This window comes from Manis pentadactyla, chromosome 15, assembly GCF_030020395.1.
Source record: "Manis pentadactyla isolate mManPen7 chromosome 15, mManPen7.hap1, whole genome shotgun sequence".
NCBI lineage: Eukaryota > Metazoa > Chordata > Mammalia > Pholidota > Manidae > Manis > Manis pentadactyla.
The window spans coordinates 33,831,897-33,859,431 of NC_080033.1; the positions used below are offsets into that span (position 1 = coordinate 33,831,897).

The following is a 27,535-nucleotide window of genomic DNA, read 5'->3' on the forward strand; positions in this document are numbered from 1 at the left end:
CATCATCAAAATGAAAAGTGTTAATGAATGCTGGTGGGGATATGAGAAAAGGGAACACTGTACCCTTTTGGTAGGATAATAAATTAGTACAAACACTATGGAAAACAATATGGAGATTCCTCAATAAATTAAAAATAGAACTACCATATGATCCAGCAAGTCCACTTCTAGGAATATATCCAAATGACATGAAATCATTATATTGAAGAGATATGTGTACCCCCATGTTCATTTATAATAGGACATAAAAACAATTTAAGTGTCTTTCAATGGACAAATGGATAAGGAAGCTGCGTTATCTACATACAATGGAGTATTATTCTGCCATAAAAAAGAGGAAGTCCTGCCACTTCCAACAGCATGGATGCCCCTTGAGGGCATTATGTTAAGTGAAATAAGTCAAGACAGAGAAAGACAAATACTATATGATCTTACTTATACATGCATTCTTAACACCACCACCACCACCATTACCAACAACCAAACTCAGGAAAAGAGAGCAGATTTGTGGTTATTGAGGTGAGAAGGGAAGAGAATGGGAATTGGATGAAGGTGGTCAACTGATAACAAACTTCCAGTTATAAGATGAATAAGTACTCGGGATGTATTGTACAACATGACTATAGCTAGCACTGCTGTATGATACAGAGGAAAGTTGTGAAGAGAGTAAATTCTGAGTCCATGTCACAAGGAAAAAATACTTTGTGTGTGTGTATGGTTTTTTTTGTTTTATTTTCTTGCATCTATAGTAGATGATGGAAGTTAACTAAACTTGTTGTGGTAATCATTTCACAATGCATGTAAATCAAATCATTATGCTGTATACTCTAAATTTCACAGTGCTGCATTTCAATTATATTTCATGAGCACTGGGGAAAAAATGTCATGTTTCCCTTGCCTTTCCAAAGACACAGTACCTAACAAGCCTAACAAGACCTGGCCACCTTGCTCATAAAAGTTACTGGGGAGGCATTCTGAGTGTGAACACTCAAATTCTAAAAGTAAAATACATGAGTAATATCATATAAAGTGATACCTTTCCAGTTTTGTAATAAGCAGACAAATAACAAAGAAAATGGTAGAGTCCCTGGGGCAAGGGTTATATATATCATCTCACCAAGAGACCAGCCTGTAAACTCCTTCATTTGGTTGTTTTTCAAGGCTGGATGCTGAACCATGCCAACTATCTGGCAGCAATAAGAAGCGGTGTGTGTGTGTGTGAGTTTCTAGAGACTGTTATAATCTATCTGACTTGTCACAGCCAAGACCTTATCTTTGCTAGATAAAAGTACGTACATATCATGGATATTACATTACTCTGCCTCATTACTTTGTGTAGTGACCCCAGTCAGTCAGAGGCATCCATTTGCCTAAGGCACCAGTTCTCAAGCTTTCTGGTCTCAGGATCTCTTTACATTCTTAAAAATTGGACCCCAATTAACTGAGGACCCCAAATAGCTTGTTTATGTGAGCTATATCTATCCATATAATAGATACAATACTGATATAATTTACCATATTAAAGATTAAAACTGAGACATTTAAAAAACCCAAGAATAAGCACACACACAAGATGTTACAGCAATGAAGTTATTACATGCTTTAAAGTTTCTGGGAAGCTTTGCTGAATATTTGTGGCAGTGAAACCAAGTGAATGACAGTGAAGAGAATGTGAGAGAATGAGAGTGAAAAAGGCAAATATGTCTTACGGTTTTTATGAAAATTATTTTGAGTAATATGGACCCTCCAAAAGGGTCTTTGCAATCTTCAGGGATATCCAGACCACACTTTGAGAACTGTTGGCCCAGGGGAAGATTACGGTTATTACAGCAGGATTGCAAAAATAATCCATTAGTCAGCTTCTAACTTTCAAGATAGCAGTTTTTGAGTCTCTAGCCAGAAAAAAAGTATTGAAAGTCAGGCTTTGTGAGAATGAAAAGGGATTTCTAAATCCTCAGAATTCTGTTTACATATTAAAAGCAAAACCTGGACATTTGAACAAATTTTACTTTAACTCACAGGTTGAAAGAACTCAAGTTTGGATGTCAGCTACCTAGAGAGGCAATGAGATAGCCTGAGGCAAAGAGGAGCAATCAGATTGGAGGAAGACAGAGGAGATTCAAGGCCAGTTTCCTTGACCACCTCTCCTTGCCTCAAAGTCAGGGTTCCACCTGGAGCAGATGGACACAGAATATAGAAACTGATGAAGCTGAAGGGAAGGCAGAGTACAAAGGGAGACCTGGCCCTTGCTTCAGGTAGAAGCCTGTGTTTTGAGATGACAGCTATATTACAGGGGCTATCCTGAGTGACACATAAAAGGCAGCTTAGAGGGTCTAACCTAGTAATCTCAAATTTCCTTTGACTTTGATGTGTACACAAGGACTTAAGATCCCCTTTGGTGAACATAAAAGGTAGTCAAGTTGAGGTCCAATGAACCTACTATGAGATAGGCAAGAGAATCCTATGGGAGAGAATGAGTGATGGACAGTCCCAAGTCAAAGGGCTGGATGGAAGTGGTGGAGCTTCAGAGCAATCTGTTAGAACAGTGAGATTCAAGATAGGATCAAGTCATCCAGGGCACAGTATGAGGCTCTGACAGAGCCAGGAGAAGAGATCAGGAGGTTCCCAGCTGTAACTCCAGCAGCAAATGCCAGCAGGGTACTTAATATATGAGGGCCATCAATGTGGTGGCATAAGGACCTCAGAACAAAGACCAATCCCTCCAACTGCTTGAAGATATATTAACCTAACTTTAGGCTCAACCATTTGCCATTTTTGTTACAAGAAGACATGGGGTAAGATCTACAAAAACTAAAAATTTAACCACAAATTAAAACCCTAAAGATAATTGTAATTGAGAAGTTTAATTTCCCTTTCTCCCATACTTGCCCAAGGCATAGAGCCACAACGTTAGAAAACAAAGTGGCTATATTTCCTGTGTACATACCTATGTGGCAGTTTGTTAAAGTTTTAATGTCACTATTTATGATATTCTTTATTTAAATATATATAAATCATTTGTTTAAATGACCAACTGGGACTATTCCTTTCATTTCTGGCAAGCCCATAAGGAGGAAAAGATGATCCACATATGCTATACGGGAGGACATAGGTAAACAATATGTACAGGAATTAATTCCTCAATTCTAAGGCAGGAATTAGAAAGAAGCCTGTGCTGCTGAATAAGGACTCTTCAGGGGCCATCAATATAGAGAGATGTATATCTAAAGACAGAGCAAAAATATCAAGAAGAAAATCCAACTGGATCAAAGACTTAAATGCAAAGACATATTAGCACCAAAAATATTTTTTAAATGTGCTTAATTAAAAAAATCCTACATAAAAATGGCATTTCCCAAGCACAATATAAAACTAATACCATGACAGAAAAATTTGCTTAGTAAATATTTAGCAATTCTATATATAGTCTCCCCCCAAAAATATTATATATGAAGTAAAAAGTTATACAAGCTGGGAGATACGTATAGAATAAATCACAAAGCAAGACTAATTTCCTTAAGGTACAAAGAACTTCCACAAATTAAAAAAAAAAAAAAACTCTAACAGAAAAAAGGGCAAAGAATATGAACAATTTCAAGAAAAAAATACAAATGGCTAGAAATTATATGAAAAGTAGTTTAACATTAATAACAACTCATGAAATGCAAACTAAAACAAGATATGATTTCTTATCTACTAGACCAGAAAAAAATGCGAACATTTAGAATACCAAATATATTTATTTTTTTGTGTGCCTGAAATAATTCATAATTAATAAATACACGTTTAAAAACACAAATGATAAGCAAATATCCAATGTTGGTAAGAATGAGCACTTTCATACATTTTGGAGACGACTATAAATTGGTAGAGTCACTGAATGGCAACAACAATACGTATTAGAATTAAAAAGTATTCTTTGTTTATTCTAGCTTATTCTTTGTTTTCTTCAGTACATTTGAAATATATTATGATAAGAGATATTTAAGGGAAGGTAAAGCCAGGCACAATCTTAATTAAAAGGCTGAGAATATCTAATACTCTCCTGTTTGCACAAGAACAGAGACATATGAATAGAAATGTTTAATGGAGTACTGCTGTAAATAAGAGAAGCAAACAAATGTCCACTGAGAAATGAATATTTAATTAGAGTATCTATATAATTCAACACCATTAATCCATTAAATAGAGTAGATCTGTATGCACTGATATGCTAATATATCTGAATTAAGACAGATTCACAATTACATACAAAACTTAAATCCATTTGGGTAAAAACGTAGTGTGTGTATATCTATACAGAACATTTCAGGAAGGATACAGAAGAAGCTGAAAATAGTGGTTGCCTCTGCTTCATACACCTTTGAATTGTTTTGAGTTTTTGCCATAATCATGTAACTTCTAAATAATTTCAAAAAAGGACACACATACACACATAAATAAACGGTCAAACAAAAGCAAATAAAATAAATACTGAATTTATAGCCCTCTCTTTTTACCACTCCAAGCTCACTTCTTCAGAGCTCAGCTATTCCTAAGGCCTCAACAATGCAGAAGAATCCCCAAATTAACACTTTGACCTTGACCTGTTTTCTCAAGCTCTAGGGCAAAACTGACAATGGTTTGCCGGCATGTATATGCCACTCATTCCCTCAAATAGATTTTTGTCTTAAGATACATTCTCCCAAATTAAATGCTCTTCCTGAATTCTCTACTCTGGCTGAGAGTTCTGTTATTCTACCAACTAATGATGGCAGCTCTGACTCCATATATGCTATAGCTTTTCCAACAGTCTTCAAGGTTTCTAGTTCTTTAATACTCTAAAACATTTTGCATATCAACACACTATTCTCATTATCTAATTTTTTTCAAAAATCCATCTTAAGAAAATAAAGTCTGGCTTTTAGTCTCTTGGATCACTTCTCCATGCACAGCAGAAATGCACAGCCATTGGTCACCTAGAGTAGACTGTTACATTTGTTTATTCCTACAGAAGAAAAATCAATCTTAACATCTGTTCACCTCATTAGATAACTAAAGAAATGGTATCTGCCTTCAAAACTAAAGACAAATACCAGAAACCAGGTCTGTTATAAAATGGAACCATATCAAAAGTCCAGCTGAGAAAGAAGATATTTACAGATAAATGACATAGGACATGGAGACCATTCATCTTCCTTGACATTCCAAGACTGGTCCTGGTCTAGGCTATATCATGGGTTCTGCTGACTTGGCTTTCCTAATGAACTGTTTTCACTGAGTTGGGTTTTGGTGTTAATGTTTTTAATTTTCACACTTAGTTTTTATTTTCATTTAGTTTCATGTTGATTTTCATTTTCATTCTCTAAGGATAGCCTTAACTAACTGGTAACTGTCAGCAAAACATAAAGGAAAACATAGAAAAAGTCAATTCACATAAGAAAAAGAAAGATCCTATTTCAATAATAATCTGACAAATTTATATTAAAATCATAATTAATTTTTTTTTCACCTGTCAAAATGGTAATAATTTTTAAAAAGCTAATACCCACGTGTTGGCAACGGCAGAGAATCTAAGTACAGACTTTAAGGAAGGCAATGTGGCAATGTTTCAACTTATTAAAAATATTTATATTTGTTTACCCAGTTATTTCACTTCCAAGAACTCCCCCTGAGGAACTTATGAGAGATGTGCACAAAATAAAGCACCAGAGCACTATGTATAAAAAACAACAACCTAGAAACGATGGTTTTAACAAAAAGGGTTAGTTACATAAACTATGTTACAACCACATAATGGATAATAGGCATTAATTTTGGTATAATTATTTTTTAAAAACCTAATAAACAAATAAAAATGTTTTAAGAATTACTTGCTATGGAGAATTCAATTACTATACTATATAGCTTGTCTGCCATAGGAAGTCTCACTTATATTAAGAATTCCTTTTAGAGCTAATATTTGGAAAAACTATTTTCTAATGAATGAGCATACTATAGACAATGAGAAACATAAAACTCACCATGTTTTTCATTTAGCTCAATTCTTAGCTCAACTGCATAGGACTCTTAGAGTCTCATATAGCCCACCTCCCTTGTTATTACATAGAGGTTTGTAACTAATTTGCACTTATTTCATTCTGCCACATATTATGGCTAGACTTGTAAAGCCTCTCCCAGAAAACTAAATGATCTTTGATGGCTAAAAGCATTTCCTATTGTCTTTGTATTTCACATAATAAGGAGTACAGGGCTTTTCATGGAGCAGGCACTAAGTAACTGCTGAACTGATTTAAAAGGCAGAGATAATGTTTTGAGTAACACAGTTCCAACAATTGTAATTTTAAATATTTCCTCATATTTTAACTTAACTTCCAAAAGATTACTCAAAGATAATTTCTTTACATTTTCCTTTAAATAACAAATCCTATGAACAAGTGGCTATGATTTATTTCATCACAAAATTTTTAAAGTAGATTTTGCTGATTGTATAAAAATAGCTAAAAATTCTTTAAAAGTTACTTAAATGCAAAGTTAATTAAGTCTAATATTACTGAAATAAAAGAAACTAAGTTTTTAAAACCTCATAAGTTAGATCTTTCCTCAAAAAGGAATTATAAAAAAAAAAGTTTGTGTGTTTCTGTATATATGGAATGAGATAACAGAAGATGAACCAAACTAGAATTGTCTTATCTTGAAAAACAAGCTTTTAAGGCAATTTTCATGGCAATGTATTCAAAACCTTATTGTTTTTTCACTTAATTTATTTAGTATATCAGGAAAACCAAAGCAAAAATAACCTCTTTTCTCTTCTTAAATTCTTTCTTCTCTTCCCAACCTCAACACATTACTCAGAAACCTAAACTCTTAGAACCACAGAAAACTTGCTGGGCAAAAGGCTTAACTTAGGGTTTTGTTTTAAGTCACTAAATTCCAAGGTAAATTTGAGCCTTAAAACTTTCTGAACTTTGCAAATTATATATATACATAATGAAAATGTGCTAGCAAAGTCCACATCATCCAGAATTGATAGAATGTTTAAATTATTCAATATTGAGGTAAGGCAGGGACATGGGACAAGTATCATGATTAACTTTTCCTGCCTATAATGAAAATGCCAAGATATAAATTGTATAAGAAGAGGAGGGATTGGTGCACATGGGATCATGGGGAAGACAGTGTAGCTCAGAGGAGACAAACAGGGACTACAGGGCATCTTACTACACTGATGGACAGTGACTGCAATGGGGTATGGGGTGGACTCGATAATAAGGGTGAATGTAATAACCACATTGTTTTTCTTGTGAAACCTTCAAAAGAGTGTATATCAACGTTATCTCAATTAAAAAAAGAACAGGAGGGACTCCATCTTAAGGTCAAGATTCCATTTTAAAAACCAGGGAGTTAGGATTCCTAACATATTCCTTGGTAAGGTAAGGCAAGGAGTCCTGATATGTTCCCAGTACTTGAGGGTAATCACTATCTTGGAGAACAGGATCAATACATTTCTTGTGTTAAGTTTTTTTAACAGAATACCTAGAGGATATGGATGGTGTCATGATGTCTCTCACTGGAAAAAGACATCATAAGACCCCTACCCCTTGGCACCACTGTCCTTTGCCCCATTCTTAAGCCTTAAAAGACAGAATCCTAAGCCCTGAAGTGCACCTCCTCTCTGAGGTTGCCTGCATTCCCCCTTTTTTGTGTACTTTTTGCCTTAAATAAAGATTTCTCACTGCTCAACTTACTGTTTTGTCTGTGCACTCTTCCAGTGGTAAGCATGCTTGTTACTTTGCTATTTCGTTCTATTTTCTAGACTTGAGCACAAGTTTTCACTCTCTCTGTCCTACTTCAGACAAGCAGGAAAGGGCTACTGAGATCTCTGATTTGAGCTTGGAAGTTCCTTTTGCCTGGGTGACCCGGACAGCTGTACGATCATGGTCTTAAGTAGCTGCCTGGAAATCTCCTTTCTTTGCCTTTGGGAAGTTCTCAGAATGTAATCTCACTCCATCCAGTGCTCTGCAGCTCCCCCAAATCCTGGGGTGGTAGGATCTTAGTTTCCACATTGTAGATTCAAGCAGATACTGGATATCAAGCGACCCTGGCTTTAGGAGTTCACAAGGGATTTGCCCTATGCCAAGCAGGAGTTCAATGAGCTTCCCTTTTCTCCCTCTATTCTTCCTTGCTCTCTGCTGCCTGCAAAGCAGTTGCCATTCGCTGCCTACACTTGTCTGACCTGCTTGAGAATTCTTTCTCCTTCAGGAGAGACCTCCCCAGATGCAGCTGCCTGACAATATTATTTGCTACTATTTTCAAATAAAGTTTAGGTGTTTTAATCATGGAACACTTTTAAAGGAAGTGAGTTTTATTACTTATAGCAGCTACCAAGAATGCTTTACTTATTTGCAATTAATATGCTGTATATAAATGTAACTGCAAAAGTACATTGGAAGTGTTTGAAAGCTGGTAAACATGAGAGGAATAGACAAAAGAAATAAAAGGCATCCAGTTAGAAGAGAATAAGTGAAATTATCTCTATTCATAGGTGATATGATCTTTTATGTAGAAAACTCTAAAAATTCCATTAAAAAAGCATTAGACCTAATAAATGAATTCAGCAAAGTAGCGGGTTGGAAAATTAACATGCAAAAATCAGTTGCACTTCTATACGTTAACAATGAATAATCCAAAAAGAAAAGTAAGAAGACAAGAACATTTGAAAAAGAACCAAAAGAATAAAATACTTGGGAATTAACCAAGGAGGTGAAAGACTTGTACAATGAAAACCATAAATAATTGCTGAAAGAAATCATCAAGACATAAATAAATGGAAACACATTTCATGTTTATGGATGGGAAGATGATATTATTAAGATGTCAATACTATTCAAAGTGATCTGCAGAGAGAGTACACTCCTTATCCATAAAGGATAGAAATAGAAAAATCCATATTAAAATCATTACAGAATCTCAAGGAACCCCAAACAGCCAAAATAACCTTGAAAAAGAACAAAGTTGGAAGACTCATGTTTTCCAATTTCAAAATTTACTGTAAAGCTACAGTAATCAAAACAGGGTGGTACTAGCATAAAACAGACATACAGATCAGTGGAATAGAATACAGAGTCCAGAAATAAGTCTTTGAATATATGGTCAAAGGATTTGTGACAAGAGTCCCAAGATCATTCACTAGAGAAATGACAAGTCTTTTCAACAAATGGTGCTGAGAAAACTGGCTATCCATGCAGAAGAATGAGGTTGTGGACCCTTACCTAACACCATACACAAAAATTAACTTGAAGTGGATCAGTGCCCTTAAATGCAAGGGATAAAAGTACAAAGCTCTTATAAGAAAATACAGGGCAAAAGCGTCATGACATTGGACTTGGCAATGATTTATTCGATGGACACCAAAGACTCAGGCAACAAAAGCAAAAATTGACAAATTGAGCTTTATGAAAATTAAAATTTTTGCAACCAAAGACACTGAACAGAGTAAAAAGGCATGCCATAAAATGAGAGAAAGTATTTGCAAATAATATAACTGATGAATAGAGAATAACGAAAGCACACCAAACCGATAAAACTACCCACTTAAAAACAGGCAAAGGACTTGAATAGATATTTCTCCAAAGATTTATGAATGGCCAAAGCACATGAGAAGATGTTCAACATCACTAAGCATTAGGGACATGCAAATCAAAACTAAAATGAGATACTATCTTACATTCATTAGGATGGTTACTACAAAAAAATAAAACCCAGATGATAAATGTTGGCAAGTATGTGGAGATACTGGAACCCTTGTACACTGTTGGTGGAAATGTAAAATGGTAAAGCTGCTATGATGGCAGTTCCTCAAAAAATTACCGTATGATCCAGCAATTCCACTTCTGGATATATATCCAAAGAATTGAAAGCAGGATCTCTAAGAGATGTTTGTATACCCATTTTCATAGAGGTATTATTCACAATAGCTAAAATGTGGAAGCATTCCAATTGTCCATCAATAGACTAATGGATAAACAAAATGTGGTATATAGACAATGGAATATTATTCAGCTTTAAAGAGGAAGGAAATTTTAACATTTGCTACAACATGATGGAACCCTGAGGACATTATGCAACATTATGCAAACTGAAATAAGACATCACAAAATAACCAATACTGTATAATTTCATTTATTTGAAGTACTTAAGAGTAGTCAAAATCAAGTCAGTAGATTAGTGGGAGTCAGAGGCTCGGGGGAAGGGTAGAATGACCTACAATTTAATGGGTACAGAGTTTTAGTTTTACAAGATGAAAAGAGTTAGATGGTATGTCAACGTTATGAATGTATTTAACATCTGTACACTTAAATATAGTTAATTAAGACAGTAAATTTCACATTATGTTTATTTTACCACTCTTTTTAAAAAACTGGAAATAAAAGTGGAGAGGAGTGAAAAAAAATCATGCATTTAACCTGTCTGTTTCAACTATACTTCAGGTGATTAAAGAGATAATGATGGAATTTTCTTTTTTATTTAAAACAAAAAATTCCAGAAAATAATATATACAGGGGAGTGACATATTTAGACCACAATTTTGTAACTTATTGAAATAATTGACCTGACAATGATCATCAATAGCTGCTAAGATCATTAGGAGAGCATTATAATGAATGGTCTAAGCTGAGAAAAACTGAAGTTACTGATCAATCTTAACATCACAAAAGAGAGAAAACCTAAATTATGTGTTTCTAATGATCTGAGATAAGCAGCAATACTTAGGAACTCTTCTTTTTTTATTTATTTATTTTTATTTTTTATTGAAGGGTAGTTGACACACAGTATTACATTAGTTTCAGGTGTACAACACAGTGATTCAACATTTATATACATGATATTTCTAGCTACCAGCTATCACCATACAAAGTTGTTACAGTATTTTGACTATATTCTTTATGTTATGCTATACATTACATCCCAGTTACTTATTTATTTTACAACTGGAAGTCTGTACTTTTTTTTTTTTGAGAGGGCATCTCTCATACTTATTGACCAAATGGTTGTCAACAACAACAAAACTCTGCATAGGGGAGTCAATGCTCAATGCACAATCATTAATCCACCACAAGCCCACCTTTTGTCTAGGAACTCTTCTTGACTAAAAAAAAAAAAAGCCTGATTCTGATCAAGGATCCAAATCTAACTACTGGTTCAAAGGAAGTACAGGGGACAGAGACACATTTTAACTCCATGGGGATAGAATTGGTAAAATCCAGACTGAGTAATTCTACAACACAGATGTTTTTCCTATGTATGAATGTACTGACTTCATAAAAAACATTTCAGAGGTAACTGGGGCATTTTGAAAGTGAACAATTATTTGATGATATTAAGGAATTGTTAAATTTGTTTAGGTTTAAATATGATTCTGTGGTTGCTTAAAATGAAATCAACACTATCATTTAGAGATATAGATTGAAATATTTTCAAATGAAAGGATATGATATTTGGGATTTCCTTTGCAATTATCTGGGATGGGAGGGGCTCCTGGGTAGTTGTACAGATGAAACAAAACTGGCCATATACTATACTGATAATTGTTGAAGCAAGGTGATGATAAATATGTATATATCATAACTAGTAGAATCTTGTAGAGTAGAAGACAAGCAGTAAACCTGTAAACCATTGTCTACTTTTCTGTTTAAAATGTTCCATAATAAAAATCTTTAAAAAGTCTTTGAAATTTTTTAAATGTTTTTAATTTTTAGAAATTATTTATCAATTTTTAAATGAAAAGGGAAAGAAATATCAGGCAACATGTCTAAATTATCACAAATTCATAAATCAAGGGCCTAAATTATGATGTGGTTAACAAACAATACTACTGAAGACTTATTTATTTTATCCATTACTTTTTACATGTATCCAATATCACTGACTTCCTTACTACCTATTAACATTTGGGTTTTATAATTCAGTTCAATAAAAAAATGATTAATAAGAAAGTAGTAAATAAAATCTAATTCTTTGGCAGGTCAAAATCAATATTTTACATTTATATGTAACTCACCTGCTGTAAAGTCTTCTGTCAGATCAATAAATGCATGAGAATGTGGAATTCGCATTTTAATGTTAGTGGTCAATGCAGGATGCCACGATAAATTCCTAAAAAAAAAGATATTTTCTTAAGGCAAGTATCAAGAGCATTGTTTTAAGACAGAAAAATTGCTGCAAGTAAGGTAATGAAAAAATTTGCTTTTTTATGAAGGTATTTCCCAGCCATAAAATTCACTTTTAGAATATAGAATTTTGTGGCTTTTGATATGTTCACAGTGTGCAACCATCACCATTACCTAATTCCAAAATATTTTCATCACCTCAAAAAGAAACCCTGAACCATTAATCAATTCCCATTCTCCCTTCTCTTCAGCCTATGGTAACTACTAATTTTTCTGTCTATAGATTTCCCTATTCTGGGCATTTCATATAAATAGAATCATATATGGCCTTTTGTATATGGTTTCTTTCATTTAGAATATATCTTCAGATCTACCCACGGTGTAGCATATGCCAGCACTTCAGTGCTTTCTACGGCTGAATATTATTTCATTTTACAGCTATACTTTTAATTTATTTATCAGTTGATGGACATTGGCTTGTTTCTATTATTGGCTATTACAAGTAATGCTGCTATGAATATTCATGTAAAACTTTTTATGTGGACATATGTTTTCAATTCTTGGCATATATACCTATTAGTGGATTGTTGGGTCACATGGTAACTATGTTTAACTTTCTGATGAACTGACAAACTGTTTTCCAAAGTGGTTTTACTATTTTACATTCTAACAATGTAAGAGGGTTACAGTATCACTATTTCTTTCTCAACACTTATTACTGTACATTTGTTTTATTATAGATACCCTAGAGGGTGTGATATAGTATCTTGTGGTTTTGATTGGCATTTTCCTGATGGCTAATGATGTTGAGCATGTTTTCATGTACTTACTGGCCATTTGTATATCTCTGGAGATAGGTCTACTCAAATCCTTCATCTATTTTTAAACTGGGTTATTTATTGCATTATTTTTGTGTTGTAAGACTTCTCACATACTCTTTTTGTATTTTCACTTTTTTTTGACTGATATGAAGTAGATATACAATTATTACATTGGTTTCAGATGTGTAACATAGTGACTCAATAATTATATACATTTTGCTTGCCACAGAATGTGTAGTTACCTCACTACCATATACCAAGATACTACATTATTATTGGTTATCTCCATGTTGTACTTCCATTCTTATGACTAAGTTATTTTACAATCTGCAGTTTGTACCTCTTTATCCCCTTCCCCTATTTTACCCATTCCTCTACCCACCCTTTCTATGGTAACCAACAGTCTGTTGTCCAACATATAGGGGTCTATTTTTTGTTTGTTTTGTTTTTAAATTCCACATGTTAGTGACATCATATGATATTTACCTTTCTCTGCCTGGTTTATTTCACATAGCCTAATAACCTCAAGGTTTATCCATGTTGTTGCAATTGGCAGATGTCCTTTTTTATGGCAGAGTAACATTCCATTGTTTATATATACCACACCTTTACCCATTCATCTATTGATAGACACTGGAGTTGCTTCCGTATCTTGGCTATTGTAAATACTGCTGCACTGAACACAGGTGTGCATTTATCTTTTCAAAAAAATGATTTTGTTTGCTTTGAGTAAATTCCCAGAAGTGGAATTGATGGGTCATATACCATTTCTGTTTTTAGTTTATTGAGGAATTATTATTTTCAACAGTGGCTGAACCAATTTACATCTCCACAGTGTAAGAGGGTTCCCTTTTCTTCATCTTTGACAACTTGTTATTTCTTGTCTTTTAGATGATAGCCATTCTGACTGGTGTGAGGCGGTATCTCACTGTGGTTTTGATTTGCATTTCCCTGATAATTAGTAATGTAGAGCATCTTTTGATGTGTTTGTCAACCATCTGTATGTCTTTGGAAAAATATCTCTTCAGGTCCTCTGCCCATTTCTAAATTGGATTATTACTGTTTTTTAGTGTTCCATTGTACAAGTTCTTTATATATTTTGGATATTAGCACCTTATCAGACATATCATTTGGAAGTATATTCTCCCATACAGTAGGCTGCCTTTGTATCATGTTGATGGTTTCCTTTGCTCTGCTTTTAAAGTTTTTATTTTGATTTAGTCCCACTTGTTTATTTTTGCTTTTGTTTCCCTTGCCTGGGGAGATACATCCAGAAAGAAGTTCCTCATGTTCATGTTCATGAGATTCTTGTTCATGTTTTCTGCTAAGAGCTTTATGGTTTCCTGTCTTACATTTGGGTCTTTAATCCATTTAGTGTTTGCCCTTGTGTATGGGGAATGGCAGTGATCTAGTCTCATTCTATTGCATGTAGCTGTCCAGTTTTCCTAACACCATTTACTGAAGAGACGGTCTCTTCTCCTTTTTATATTCATGACTCCTTTGTCATATATTAATTGACCATATATGCATGGGAGTATTTCCAGGCTCTCTTTTCTGTTCCACAGATCTATGGATGTGTTCTTGTGCTGGTACCATACTGTTTCAATCATCATAGCTTTGTACTATAGCTTGAAATCAGGGTCCCTCAGCTTTGTTCTTTCTCAAGACTGTTTTGGCTATTTGGGGTCTTTTGTGGTTCCATATAAAGGTTAGGATTATTTGATATAGTTCATTTAAGAATGCCATTGGTATTTTGATAAGAGATTGCACTGAATCTGCAAATTGCCTTGGGCAGGATGGCCATTTTGGCAATATTAAATCTTCCTATCCATGAACATGGGATAGATTTCCATTTACTTGGATCTTCTTCAGTATCTTTCACCAGTGTCCTACAGTTTTCAGAGTACAGGTCTTTCACCTCCCTGGTTAGGTTTATTTCTAAGTATTTTACTCTTTTTGATGCAAGTGTAAATGGAATTTTCTTGATCTCTCTTTCTGCTAGTTAGTTGTTAGTATATAGGAAAGCAACACATTTTTATGTATTGATTTTGTGTCCTGCAACTTTGCTGAATCCATTTATTAGTTCTAGAAGTTTTCTGGTAGAGTTGTTAGGGTTTTCTATATATAGTATCATGACATCTATAGTGAGTTTTTCTGCTTCCTTACTACTTTGGATGCCTTTTATCTCTGAAAGGCCCCCACCCATAAGATGGCGAACCTCCTGCTTCTCTTCCGGGTCCTCAGTTCCCGCCGGCGCCATCTGAACCCCAATCACCCCTCGCCCCCCTAATTCCAGCACCTAGTCAATAGCCACCAGCCCCGTAGAAGTAACACCACAATCACCCCATGCCCCTTCCTATATAACCCAGCACCTTTCCCTAATAAAGGGGAATTCTCCGGTGAATTGCTGCTGTGTGTCGCTCCCTTCCTTTCATTGGTGCTGAAACCCGGGAGACGGGACACCCCAACTGGGCCCCATCTTCCCCCGACATCAGCAGCAGCTTGCCCTCGTCCTCTTCTTCTGGCGCTGGCTCATCACACTTACCAATCCTCTCTGGCCTTTGGGTAAGTATTCCCCCAGAGTGGGCCACTCTTCCCTGAGCTATCGCAGCGCCATTGACCGTGATCGACTGGCAAGGCCCTGACGCTCGAGGACGAGGAGGGAATTCTCCCCGCCTTAGGCCTTCACGGCTGCAGCGGACCCTCAGGCCCAGGCCCCTCCTCCAACAGCCATAAACAAGGTGACTCCTTTGCGGATGAGAATGCTCCCTCCCCCCTCCTTCTGTTCCTTCCGCCGAAAACTCATAGTACTAGGTACCTCGGACTCCGGCACTCTGCCTTCTTAGAGAAGTCTGGGTGACGACTCACACTTCCTAAGAAACCGACTCGTATACGAGTTTCCGCAGACCACTAAGGATCATTGGGGACGCCCTTTGTCTCCTTGTGGTCTGTTCCCAGTCTGAGGATCTCTGTTCGTCTTCCCCTGTTTGTCTCCTTCTCTGTCCTTTAGCCATGGGAGCCTCCTCATCCCTCCCTGAAAGTTCACCTCTTGAATGCCTGCTCAAGTATCTAGCCACCCTCTCCCTGATGCCTGATATAAAACCAAAACTTCTCCACAAATACTGCTCCCAAGATTGGCCAACATACACCCTAGACAATAACAACCAATGGCCCACAGGGAGAACTCTTGATCCTAACATCACTCGCGATCTCTTTAACTACTGCCAGCGCCTGAAAAAATGGAAGGAGATTCCCTATACTGAAGCTTTCCGCCTCCCTCGCCGCCGCCGCCTCCTCCTCCCCCCGCCTCCTCCCAAGTTCTCCTACCCTGCAAGCCGTCTCTCCCCTGCAAAAGCCTTCCATTCACTCCCTTCCCACTCCTCTCCTACAACAGCCCCTCCCCCTTCCTCCACCACCATCTCCTCCCCCACCTCAACCCCCTGCAGATCAAGCTTGAGCCTTTCAGCCCCCCTCTAAGTCCCAGGAGCCTCCTCTGTCTTTGCCCCCATCACATGTTTCTCCCCCACAGACTGAGCCTGAACCCTTCAGTCCCCCTCAGACTCGGTCCCGAGGGCCTCCCAAAATTATCGCCCCCTCTGGGAGGTAGCAGGATCTGAAGGCATCGTGCGCGTTCACGTCCCTTTCTCCTTAGGAGATTTAGCCCAACTTGAGAAACGCCTAGGTTCCTTTTCCACTGATCCCACGACATATATCAGGGAGTTTCAATGGACCCTCCAGTCATACAGCCTCACACATCATGACATTTTCATGCTCCTAGGCAATACCCACCTTCCTGAAGAGCATAGACGAGTTTGGGACTTCACCCAAATGCACACCACCGAAACCCACAGGACTGACCCCACCTATCCCCCTGGCCCCACCACTGTCCCCGAACAAGACCCACACTGAGATTATAACACCGCCGTGAGTCTCCGCTCTCGAGATATCTTCGCCTGCTGGTTAATAGCAGGTCTGAAAAACGCAGCTCGTAAAGAGTCAATTTTCAAAAGCTCCCTCCGAGTTCTTAGACAGACTCACTCAAGCCCTATTACAGTATACCAGCCTGGACCCAGAAATGCCTGACGGGAGACATGTCCTTATGACATACTTCCTAGCTCAAAGCTACCCCGACATTAAAGCTAAATTCAAAAAGTTAGAACAGGGCCCTGCTACCCCACAGACTGAGATCCTAACAGTGGCCTTTAAAGTCTTCCATAACTGGGAGGAGGAGAAAGAGTGATGTAAACAAAAGGCTAATCAGGTCAATTTCCAAATGTTGGCCCAGCTGATAAAACCACAACCTGGGCGCCCTTCTACAAACAAGCCCCGCCCAGGAGCTTGTTTCAAGGGCGGACAAGAGGGACATTGGTCAAGGGCATGCCCCTCCCCCAGATCTCCTACCACCCCATGCCCCAGATGCCACAAAAAGGGCCACTGGGCATCTGACTGCCCAACCACCCGAAGGGGAGGCTGGATGAACAACCCCCATCCTAAGCCCGCTGTAGTGGGGCTGGCAGAAGAAGACTGACGGGGCCCAGGGGCTTCTCGCCTGACCATTTCCATCACTAAAAAGGAGCCCAAGGTTACTTTAATAGTAGACGGTCGCTCCATCTCCTTCCTCCTAGATACAGGAGCCACCTTCTCAGTCTTGCGAGAATACCGGGGCCCTACCACGTCTGCCATTACTCCTATAGTCGGGGTAGGAGGAAAACAGATTTTCCCATTAAAACCCCCCCCTTTTATGCACAATCCAGGACAATCTCATACCTTTCTCCCACTCCTTCCTGGTTATGCCCCAGTGTCCCATCCCCTTACTAGGACAGGACATCCTTTCTCTCCTCCATGTTTCCATGACTATATCCACTCCCACGGCCCCCAGTACTCCCTTTCTAATGGCCCTCATAGCCGACGACCCCCCTCTACCCAATGAAAGCTCCAGTTCTGCCCTCATACACCCTGTAAATCCCAATGTTTGGGACATTACAAGCCCCTCCGTGGCTCTATGTCCTCCTGCCTCTATCAAATTACGTGACCCCTCTCAGTATATCTTTCAGGCCCAATACCCCCTAACCACTTCAGCCCTCATAGGCCTCCAACCCATCATTCAAGATCTTTTAAACAAAAATTACCTCAGACCCACTCACTGCCCGTTTAATACCCCCATATTAGCTGTTAAAAAAACCAACAGATCTTTCCGCCTCATCCAAGACCTTCACCTCATCAACATGGCCATCGTCCCTACCCATCCTTTAGTCCCAAATCCATACACCCTTTTATTGCAGATCCCTGCCTTGGCCTCCCACTTCTCAGTTCTAGATCTCAAGGACGCATTTTTTTCTATCCCTCTGGACCCCTCCTCCCAATATTTTTTCGCCTTCACCTGGACGGACCCATACACAAGACATTCTGAACAACTCACTTGGATAGTTTTGCCACAAGGCTTCTGAGTCCACCTTATTACAATACGTGGACGATCTTCTACTCTGCAGTCCCTCGTGGGAACAGTCTCAACTTGACACTGCCTCCCTACTTAACCTTCTAGCTTCCAGAGGTTACCGGGTATCCCCTGTCAAAGCTCAAATCTCTTCCCCTCTGTCACTTACCTCGGATTTCTTCTATCTCAGCAAAGAAAGTCCATTACCTTAGACATAAAATGGCTCCTCTCTGACCTGCCCGTTCCCAAAACCAAGACGGAAATCCTTTCCTTTCTAGGCCTGGCTGGGTATTTTAGAGTGTGGATCCCTAACTTCTCCCTGTTGGCAAGACCCCATACGACCTCAGCAAGGGCCCCCCTGAAGAACCATTATCCTCCTCACCCCGACACTCCTTCATTAAGCTCCATCGAGCCCTTGTGGAAGCCCCAGCTCTCCATCTTCCTGATTTGTCGAAGCCTTCTCATTATACATTCATGAGAGGTCCAGTCAAGCTCTAGGAGTCCTAGGCCAATATTAAGGCCCATCCTTTGCCCCAGTAGCTTATCTTTCCAAGCAATTAGACTCCACAGTTCGGGGATGGGCCCCCTGCCTACGGACATTAGCCGCTGGACAGCTCTTGCAGAAGAAAGCTCATAAACTGACATTCGGGGTGCCCCTTACCATTCTGCCCCCACATCATCTAAAGGATCTCTTAACCTGCAGAAGTATACAGACTCTCCCTCCCTCCAGACTCCTGACCTTACTGTCCTCTTTCCTCCAAAATCCTGTTCACCCCCTTTGCCATCCATACCCTAATCATGACTTTTTCCTCCTTTACTGCTCCCTCGCTCTCTCTCGCTTTTTTTCCTCATTCCTATTGTCTTCCCCGCCACCCCAGCCTCCTTTGTATGGTGATTCAAAGTCAGACAGACTTACACACAGCATCAAACAAAAATTACTGCCCTCATTGTCACATCAGACTGCCCTCTGAAAGGCTGCTCCAAGCCTTTATACCTCCACTTTCCTCCCTCCACCGAAGTGTTCACTAGCAGCTACCTTTATTTTCCCTACCTCTGCTTCCTCTATGACCAAAAACAAGCCTGTTGCAGGCAATGGCCAGACACCTACAGAGATGTCCCTACTGTTCTGGCGCCATTCACTACATGGGTAACTCCTGGTACCCACAGTATTACTCCTCCAACCCATTCTCTTCAATACTAACAAACCCCTTCCTCACCTGGCTGTGGCCCATTGCAGGCCCTATAATAATCATTCTCCTCACCTGTCTCTTCTTGCCTTGTAAAGTTTATCAAATCCCAAGTCGGTAAAATCTCTAATCAAACTTTCAACCAGCTTTTACTCAGGAACTTTTAGCCACAGAAGATCCCTCACCCTCATGTAACCTCCTCACCACACGCTGAGATGGACTCCTCTCTCCGCTGGAAATTGTTCCTGGAAACAATGGCCACAGACGCCTGGCTTCTGGCACCTGTATCCTCCTGGCACCATTGGAATCAACAAGTCCTCGACCTATGGTTACAGGGAACCTTCATTGATTTCCAACCTGAAGAAGTCCACATCTACTCGTCCTTACTGTGGGGAGTCCTATCAACCCTTTCCTCTCAGTCCGCAAGCCCTCACTCCCTTCTCCGCCCCTGTTCAGCAGGAAGCAGTCAGAGAGAAAGCAACATCCACAACCCCATAGAGGAGAAAGGGGGGAATGAAGGGCCCCCACCCATAAGATGGCGAACCTCCTGCTTCTCTTCCGGGTCCTCAGTTCCCGCCAGCGCCACCTGAACCCCAATCACCCCTCGCCTCCCTAATTCCAGCACCTAGCCAATAGCCACCAGCCCCGTAGAAGTAACACCACAATCACCCCATGCCCCTTCCTATATAACCCAGCACCTTTCCCTAAGAAAGCAGAATTCTCCAGTGAATTGCTGCTGTCTTCCTTTCAATCTCTTTGAGTTGTCTGATTGCCATGGCTAGGACCTTCAGTCCTATGTTGAATAAAAGTGGGGAGTGAGGGCATTTTTGTCTTGTTCCTGATCTTAGAGGAAAATATTTCAACATTTCACCATTGAGTATGATATTAGCTACGGGTTTGCCATATATGGCCTTTCTTATTGTGAGGTATGTTCCCTCTATACTTACTTTGATGAATGTTCAAACAACGAATGGATGTTGACTTTTGTCAAATGATTTTTCAACATCTATTGAGATCATATGGTTTTCATTCTTTTGTTAATGTGGTGTATCACCTTGATTGATTTGTGGATATTGCACCATACTTGTGTCACTGGAATCCCATTTGGTAATGATGTATGATCCTTTTGATGTATTCTAACATTCAATTTGTTAATATTTTGTTGAGGATTTTTGCATGTATATTCATCAGGGATATTGGTCTGTAGTTTTTATTTTTTTGTGTTGCCTTTGTCTGGTTTTGGTATTAGAGTAATAATACTGGCCTCACAGAATGAGTTTGGCAGTATTGCCTCCTGTTCTATTTTTTGGAATACTTTAAAGATAGGTATTAGATTGTCCGTAATATTTGGTAGAGTTCACCCATGAAGCTATCTGGCTCTGGAATGTTGCTTGTTGGGAGTTTTTTGATTACCATTTAATTTTGTTAACTAGCAATGGTCTGTTCGCATTTTGTTTATTCCTGGGTCAGTCTTGAAAGATTGTATGTTTCTAGGCATTAATCAATTTCTTCTTGGTTGCCCAATTTATTGGCATGTAATTTTCAAAAAACTGTCTTATAATTCTTTGGATTTCTGTGGTGGAAGCTCTACCTTCTCTGTTTTCATTTCTGATTTTGCTTATTTGTGTCCTCTTTTTTTCTTGCTAAGTCTGGCTAAGTGTTTATTCTGTTTATCTTCTTGATAACTAGCTCTTGGTTTCATTGATTTTTTTCCTGTTGTTTTCCTAGTCAGTAGTTTATTTTTACTCTGATCTTTATTACGTCCCTCCTTCTATTAACGCTGGGATTCGTTTTTCTTTTTCTCATTACTTTAGTTGTATGGTTACTGTTTATTTGTGATTGCCATTTCTTGAGGAAGGCTGAAATTGCTATAAACTTACTTCTTAGAAGTGCTTCTGCATCATCCCACATATTCTGGACTGTATGTTTCTGTTTTCATTTGTCTCCACATATTGATTTCCTTTTTGATTTGTTCCCAGATTCATGGATTATTTAGAAGCATGTTATTTAGCCTTTACGTGTTTGTTTTATCCATGCAATTATTTTCTAATTTCATACCATTGTGGTCTAAGCAGATGCTTGATACAGTTTCATTCTTCATATATTTGTTAAGACTTCTTTTTTTTTCCTATTATGTGATCTATTTTGGAAAATGTTCCATAGGCATTTGAGAAAAATGTGTATTCTGTTGCTTTTATGTAGAATGTTCCACATATATGTCACACCCACCTGGTCTGATGTGTCATACAGTGCCTCTATTTCCATTTTTATTTTTGTTTGGATGATCTATCCACATGAGGGTGTTAAAATCCCCTACTATTATGTTGCTATCAATTTCTCCTTTAGATCTGTTAGTGTCTTGTTTATATGCTTAGGTGTTTCTATGCTGGGTGCATAGATATTGCGACTGTCATATCCTATTGTTGGACTGATCTCTTTATCGTGTTTACATGTATACATTTATGTAATGTCCTTTTTTGTCTCGTTGCTGTTTGTTCTAAAGTCTATTTTGTCTGACAATGTTGCAAATCCAACTTTTTTTCCCATTCCTATTTGCATGGTATATATTTTTCTATCCCTTCAATTTTAGTCTCTTGTAGGTGGCAAATTGATGGATCTTGTTTTTTCTTTTCCATTCAGTCACCCTATTTGTTTTGACTGAAGGTTTAGGCCATTTACATTTAACATAATTAGCCATATATATATATACCTACTGCTATTTTGTTAAATGTTTCCTGACAGTTTTGTTTTTCTCAGATTCTTTTTTCCTCTTTTGCTGTTGTCTCTTATATTTTATGACTATCTTTATTGTTATGGCTGGGGAATTGTTATTTCCTTCTCTTTTTTTGTGTGTGTATCTAAGATTTTAGTTTGTGGTTACTATGGGGTTTTTATATGGTATCCTATGAATATAACAATCTATATTAAGCTGATAGCCACTTATATTTGAATGCATTCTAACATCACTACACTTCCTACTCCCTCTCTTACATGTTTTATGTATATAGTATCTTCTTTTACACCTTTTTATTAAATGATTCCCTTAACAGATTTTAGATGTAATTGTTTTTGCTACTTTTGTTTTAGTCACCTTCATATTAGCTTTTAAGTAAATGATCTATTACCATTTTCATATTTGCTTTACTAGTGGAAATATTTCCCTTTCTTGAATTTCTTTCTTCTAGTTAGGCTCTTTTCCTCTTAAAGAAGGCACTTCAACATTTTTTGTAAGACTGGTTTAGTAGTAGCGAACTCTTTTCATGTATGCTTATATGTGAAACTGTATCTCTCCAATTCTGAATGAAAACCTTGTTGGACAGAATATTCTTGGTTGGAGGTATTTTCTGTTCAGCACTTTGAATATATCATGTCATTTCCTTCTGGCCTGTAGAAAAATCAGCTGATAACCTAATGGGGTTTTCCTTAGTAATTCATTACTTTTCTCATACTGTTTTTAAGCTTCTCTCTTCATCTTTGATCTTTCTGACATTTTAATCATGATGTTTCTTGGTGTGGACCTCCTTGGGCTCATCTTGTTTGCAGTTCTCATTTCTTCCTGGACCCGGTAGACTGTTTCCTTCCCCAGGTTAGGGAAGTTTTCAGCTATTACCTCTTCAAATAAATTTACTACTCCTTTCTCTCTCTTTCCTTCTTCTGGGATTCCTATAATGTGGATGTTAGGATCTGATGTTGTCCCATTCTTTTTCATTCTGCATTCAGCTTGAGTGCTTTTCATTACTCTATCTTCTAAGTCCCTGAACCATTCTTCTGCATTTTTCTAGTTTGCTGTTCATTCCCTCCAGTGTGTTTTTTATTTCATATATTGAATTCTTTCTCTCTTATTGGCTCTTTTTTTAGACTTTTTATCTCTTTTTTGAGGTCCTCCTTGAGTTCTGCTATTGTTTTCTCAAGTCCACTTAGTATCTTTATAACAATTGCTTTAAACTCTTATAATAGGTAGACTGATTAATTTTGTTTCATTTAAATGTGTGTGTGTGTTTGTCATTTGGAGTGTATTCCTCTGTCTCCTCATTTTGTATGACTTTCTGTTTTTGTTTCTATGTATTAGTTGAAAGGGATCACTTTCCCAGTCTTAAAAGGATTGGCAGTGTGTGGGAGAGTACCTTGTGTAGACTGTGCATTCCTGTGGTTTTGGTATGTTGGAAGCTGAGTAAGTGGAGATGGGCATTTCCAAGTGTTGTAGCAGCCAGGGTGTGGTCTCAGGGGCAAAGCACTTGGGGCCCATTGGTGGGGACCCTGGATGGACACCTATGGGTTCTCCACTGGTGGGGAAAGGGTGTTTGGCAAGTGGTGAGTCAGCTAACTCTTGGATTGGTGCCATGTGAGTCCCCTGTGCCTACTCATATGCCCATGTATGCTCTTGGCCAGACTGCTCCAGAGAATTCCTGCATTAGATATCCACTAGGTCCCACTGGTGTCATGGAGTCAGGCTTTGTACATATCCCCCCTTGGCCCCTGCATGCTCTGGGGTGCTTCTGGGAACTCAAACATTGGTGCCTATGGTCCTGTTGAAGACTGGGATAAGATATTGTGCATATGCATGTTCTCCCATGGCCCATGTGCACTTTAGGCTGATGCGGGGAATTCCTGCTGGGGTCCAGGATCAGGCAACAGTCTTTTTCACTTTCTTGATAGTGCCCTGTGATAATGCAAATGTTTTATATTTCATGCCTTTAGTTCATCTATTTTTTACTTCTATTGTTTGTTCTTTTGGTGTCAGATCTAAGAATTAACTTCTAAAATCAAAGTCCTGAAGATTTACCTGTTATGTTTTCTTCTAAGAGCTTTATAGTTTTAGCTCTTATGTTTATTTTGATTCTTTTAAGGATAATAAAAAACAATTTACATGGATGGTTTTTTCCAGAAGTGTGGATAATGAGGATTAGTATATTTTATGAATCTTAATTCCAAAGTTTTGATTCATGCAAATTAATGAATTTAGAACCTTACCTCACACCATATACCAACAATTAACTTAAAAGTTGATACATGAGCTGAAAGTATAAAACTCTTAGAAGAAAACCTAGGAGTAAATTTTCATGTCCTTGAATTTGAAAATGGATTCTTAGATGTGACGCTAAAAAAATAAGCAACAAAGGAAAAAGCAAATGGTATCATCAAAATTAAAAACTTGTGTATATCATAGGGTATCAAGAAAGTGAAAAATCAACTCCACAGACTGGGAGAAAATATTTGCAAATCTGATTTCCAAAAAGGGTTTGTATCCAGATTACATAAAGAAATTTTACAACTTGACAACAGAAACAAGCAGCCTAATTAAAAAATGGGCAAAGAAGTACACATTTCTCCTAAGAAGGTACACAAATGGTTATGGAGCATATTAAAAAATACCCAACATAATTAGTCACTAAGGAAATGTAAATCAAGTGACAATGAGAAACTATTTCACAACCACTAAGATGGCAATAATCAAAAGCCATAAAATGTTGGAGAGGATATGAGGAAATAATAATAATAACTCCTGTACATTGCTGGTGGGAATATAAAATGGTGTGTAGCTGTGCAAAAAGTTTGGCAGTTCTTCATAAAGTTAAACATTGAATTACCATAAGGCATTCCAATTTTGTACCTACGGATATACCCAAAACAACTGAAAACAAATACCGTGCATGACTGCTCTTAGCAGCACTATTCACAATAGACAAAAAGTAGAAATAACTCGTATGTCCACCAAATAGATTAAAGGACAAACAAAATTCCACATATTCATACAATGGAAATATTATTCAGCCACAAAAAGGACTAGAGTACTGACGCATGCTATAATATGAGCGAACCTTTAAAACACTATGCTATGTGAAAGAAGCCAGATAGAAAAGGTCACATTCCATGAGAATTTATATGAAATACCCATAATAGGCAAATCCATGGAGACAGCAGATGAGTGGTTACCAAAGGGCTGGGAGTAGGGGGGGTGGGAGTGTGATTGCTTAGTGGTACATGGCTTCCTTTTGGAGTAAGGAAAAGCTATTGGAGGTAGGTAAAAAGCTATTGGAAGTAGGTGATGGCCGCATGTTGTAAATGTAGTAAATACTGTATACTTCATAATGGTTAATTTTGTGATATGAATTCTATCTCATAAAAAAACCAACATACAATGTTTTCATATAATAGTCATCCAGTTTCCCCTAATGTTAACATCTTATGTATAATTATCAAAACCAGAAAGGTTATACTGGTAGACTACTATGAACTAAAGAAGGAAGAGGAATCATTCCCTTAAAATTTCCAGTCAATAAAGAAACTCATGTCAAAAGCATTCCCATTTATTTCATCAAGTTTCTCAAAAGGCCTTTGCTCTTCCCTTACTGTTTTCCTGTTATACTCTTCTGTACTAATAGTACTTTGGTTTGCATTAAAGTTATTTGAGGAACATCTTTTTCAGAGTATAAGCTTTTCTAGATTCCTGGCTCACAGGTGTTTGTATCTGCCTCCTGAAGACTTGGATCCCAAATACGGGCTGGACTCAATCATAGTCTCACATAGCATCTCCTATTCTTCTCTACTTGTAGTTAGAATTTGCTGTTTTTTCATAGTACTATGTTTTAGTCCAATATGGAAGCATAGACATGTCATCTATGAACAGCAGTTTAAAGTTAATTAAGTCCAGCTTAATTGTTAATGTAGTATTCAATTGATTAGATTAGAAAAAAAGGTTTATTTGTGAATTTGATTTTGATGTGTTTAGAAAACAGAGGACAATTGACTAAATTGTTCTTAAATTGTTCTTGGCAGGTGGAATATGGGAAAAAGAACAAGCATTCATCAGGAGAAAATTTTCTTTATACAAAGCATCCATGTTCTACACTAATTCTTCCCAATAACTTTCTTCCTCACTCTTTTTTAGCATACACTGGACCTCATCTGTTACCTAAACAAGATAGTAAAAACAAAACCAAGCAGCAGTCATATGATCTGGCTTTATTATTTTAACCAAAGCCCCAAATCTAAGAGTATAAGAATAAGAAAATATTTTAAAAAAATGAGAAATTGTATTTAGCATTTGTTGTATGCTAATTCAATGCCAAGCATTCATGGCATGTTCTTCTATCATACTATATGAGGTTAGAAATCCTTAAAATAATTTTAAATCAAGTACAATTTAATAATGGCTGGTTCACTTCTTTCTAAGGTAGGCCATTTATTCATAGGTTCTTTAAATTCTAAGCATTAAAGTATTTTTAATTACTAACAAAATAATGAGACTCAAGCTAGAGATTTAACCCAAGTCATTTCAGAAGTTTCCCAATGTTTCCAACCAGTTTGTAATTATAAACAAAAAGTGAAAAAAAAAAGCTTTTATAGAGGTGAGCTCAATGAGGTTAATCATGTAGCTGTCTGTAATTAATTACTACCTGAGTAGATTTTGATGTCATTCCCTATAGAATTTTTTTACAGGTTTGCCTTGAAATAAATTATACTTAGAATTTTGGAAAACCTCAACTAACTTGTGACATTTTGTCCTAGCAACTATTTAACAAACTGTACATTTCAAATGAAGAATCTAGATGACTGCTAAAGCAAAGGTTATAAAGTAGCAGACTATGGGCCAAATTCAGACTAAAGATGTGTTTTACTGGACCTATACATTGCTTTAAGAAACTTCAATAGTCTTCACTGGTAAAACAAAAAAATTAGAGTTCACATAAAAATCTGGATTTTCAGCTTCCTTTGAAAAAGCAGAAGATCTGGCAAACTGCTGGCCCTTTTCAGGCAGAGCTAAGTGTCACAGACAGCTGAAGTTCCAACATTCCTAAACTACTTCACTCACTTCAGTTTCCTCCTGGGCTCCTTCAGACATCTGATTTTTCAACTCCTAACAAAATATTCATTGTAATCTTGCTTTCTTAACCATTTGGAATCAATATTAAAAGTCTTCACAGTATTTTAAGTTTCATACTT

The 27,535-nt window shown here is 37.5% G+C and overlaps 1 protein-coding gene across 1 annotated transcript in view; it reads right to left on the reverse strand.

Moving 5' to 3' along the window:
* Positions 1–27,535, reverse strand: part of ITFG1 (integrin alpha FG-GAP repeat containing 1) — a 326,936-nt gene that overhangs the window by 269,465 nt on the left and 29,936 nt on the right. The window contains exon 6 of the mRNA XM_036927467.2: positions 12,041–12,135. Within this exon, the coding sequence (XP_036783362.2) occupies positions 12,041–12,135 (95 nt within the window). The remainder of the gene's footprint in view (positions 1–12,040; positions 12,136–27,535) is intronic.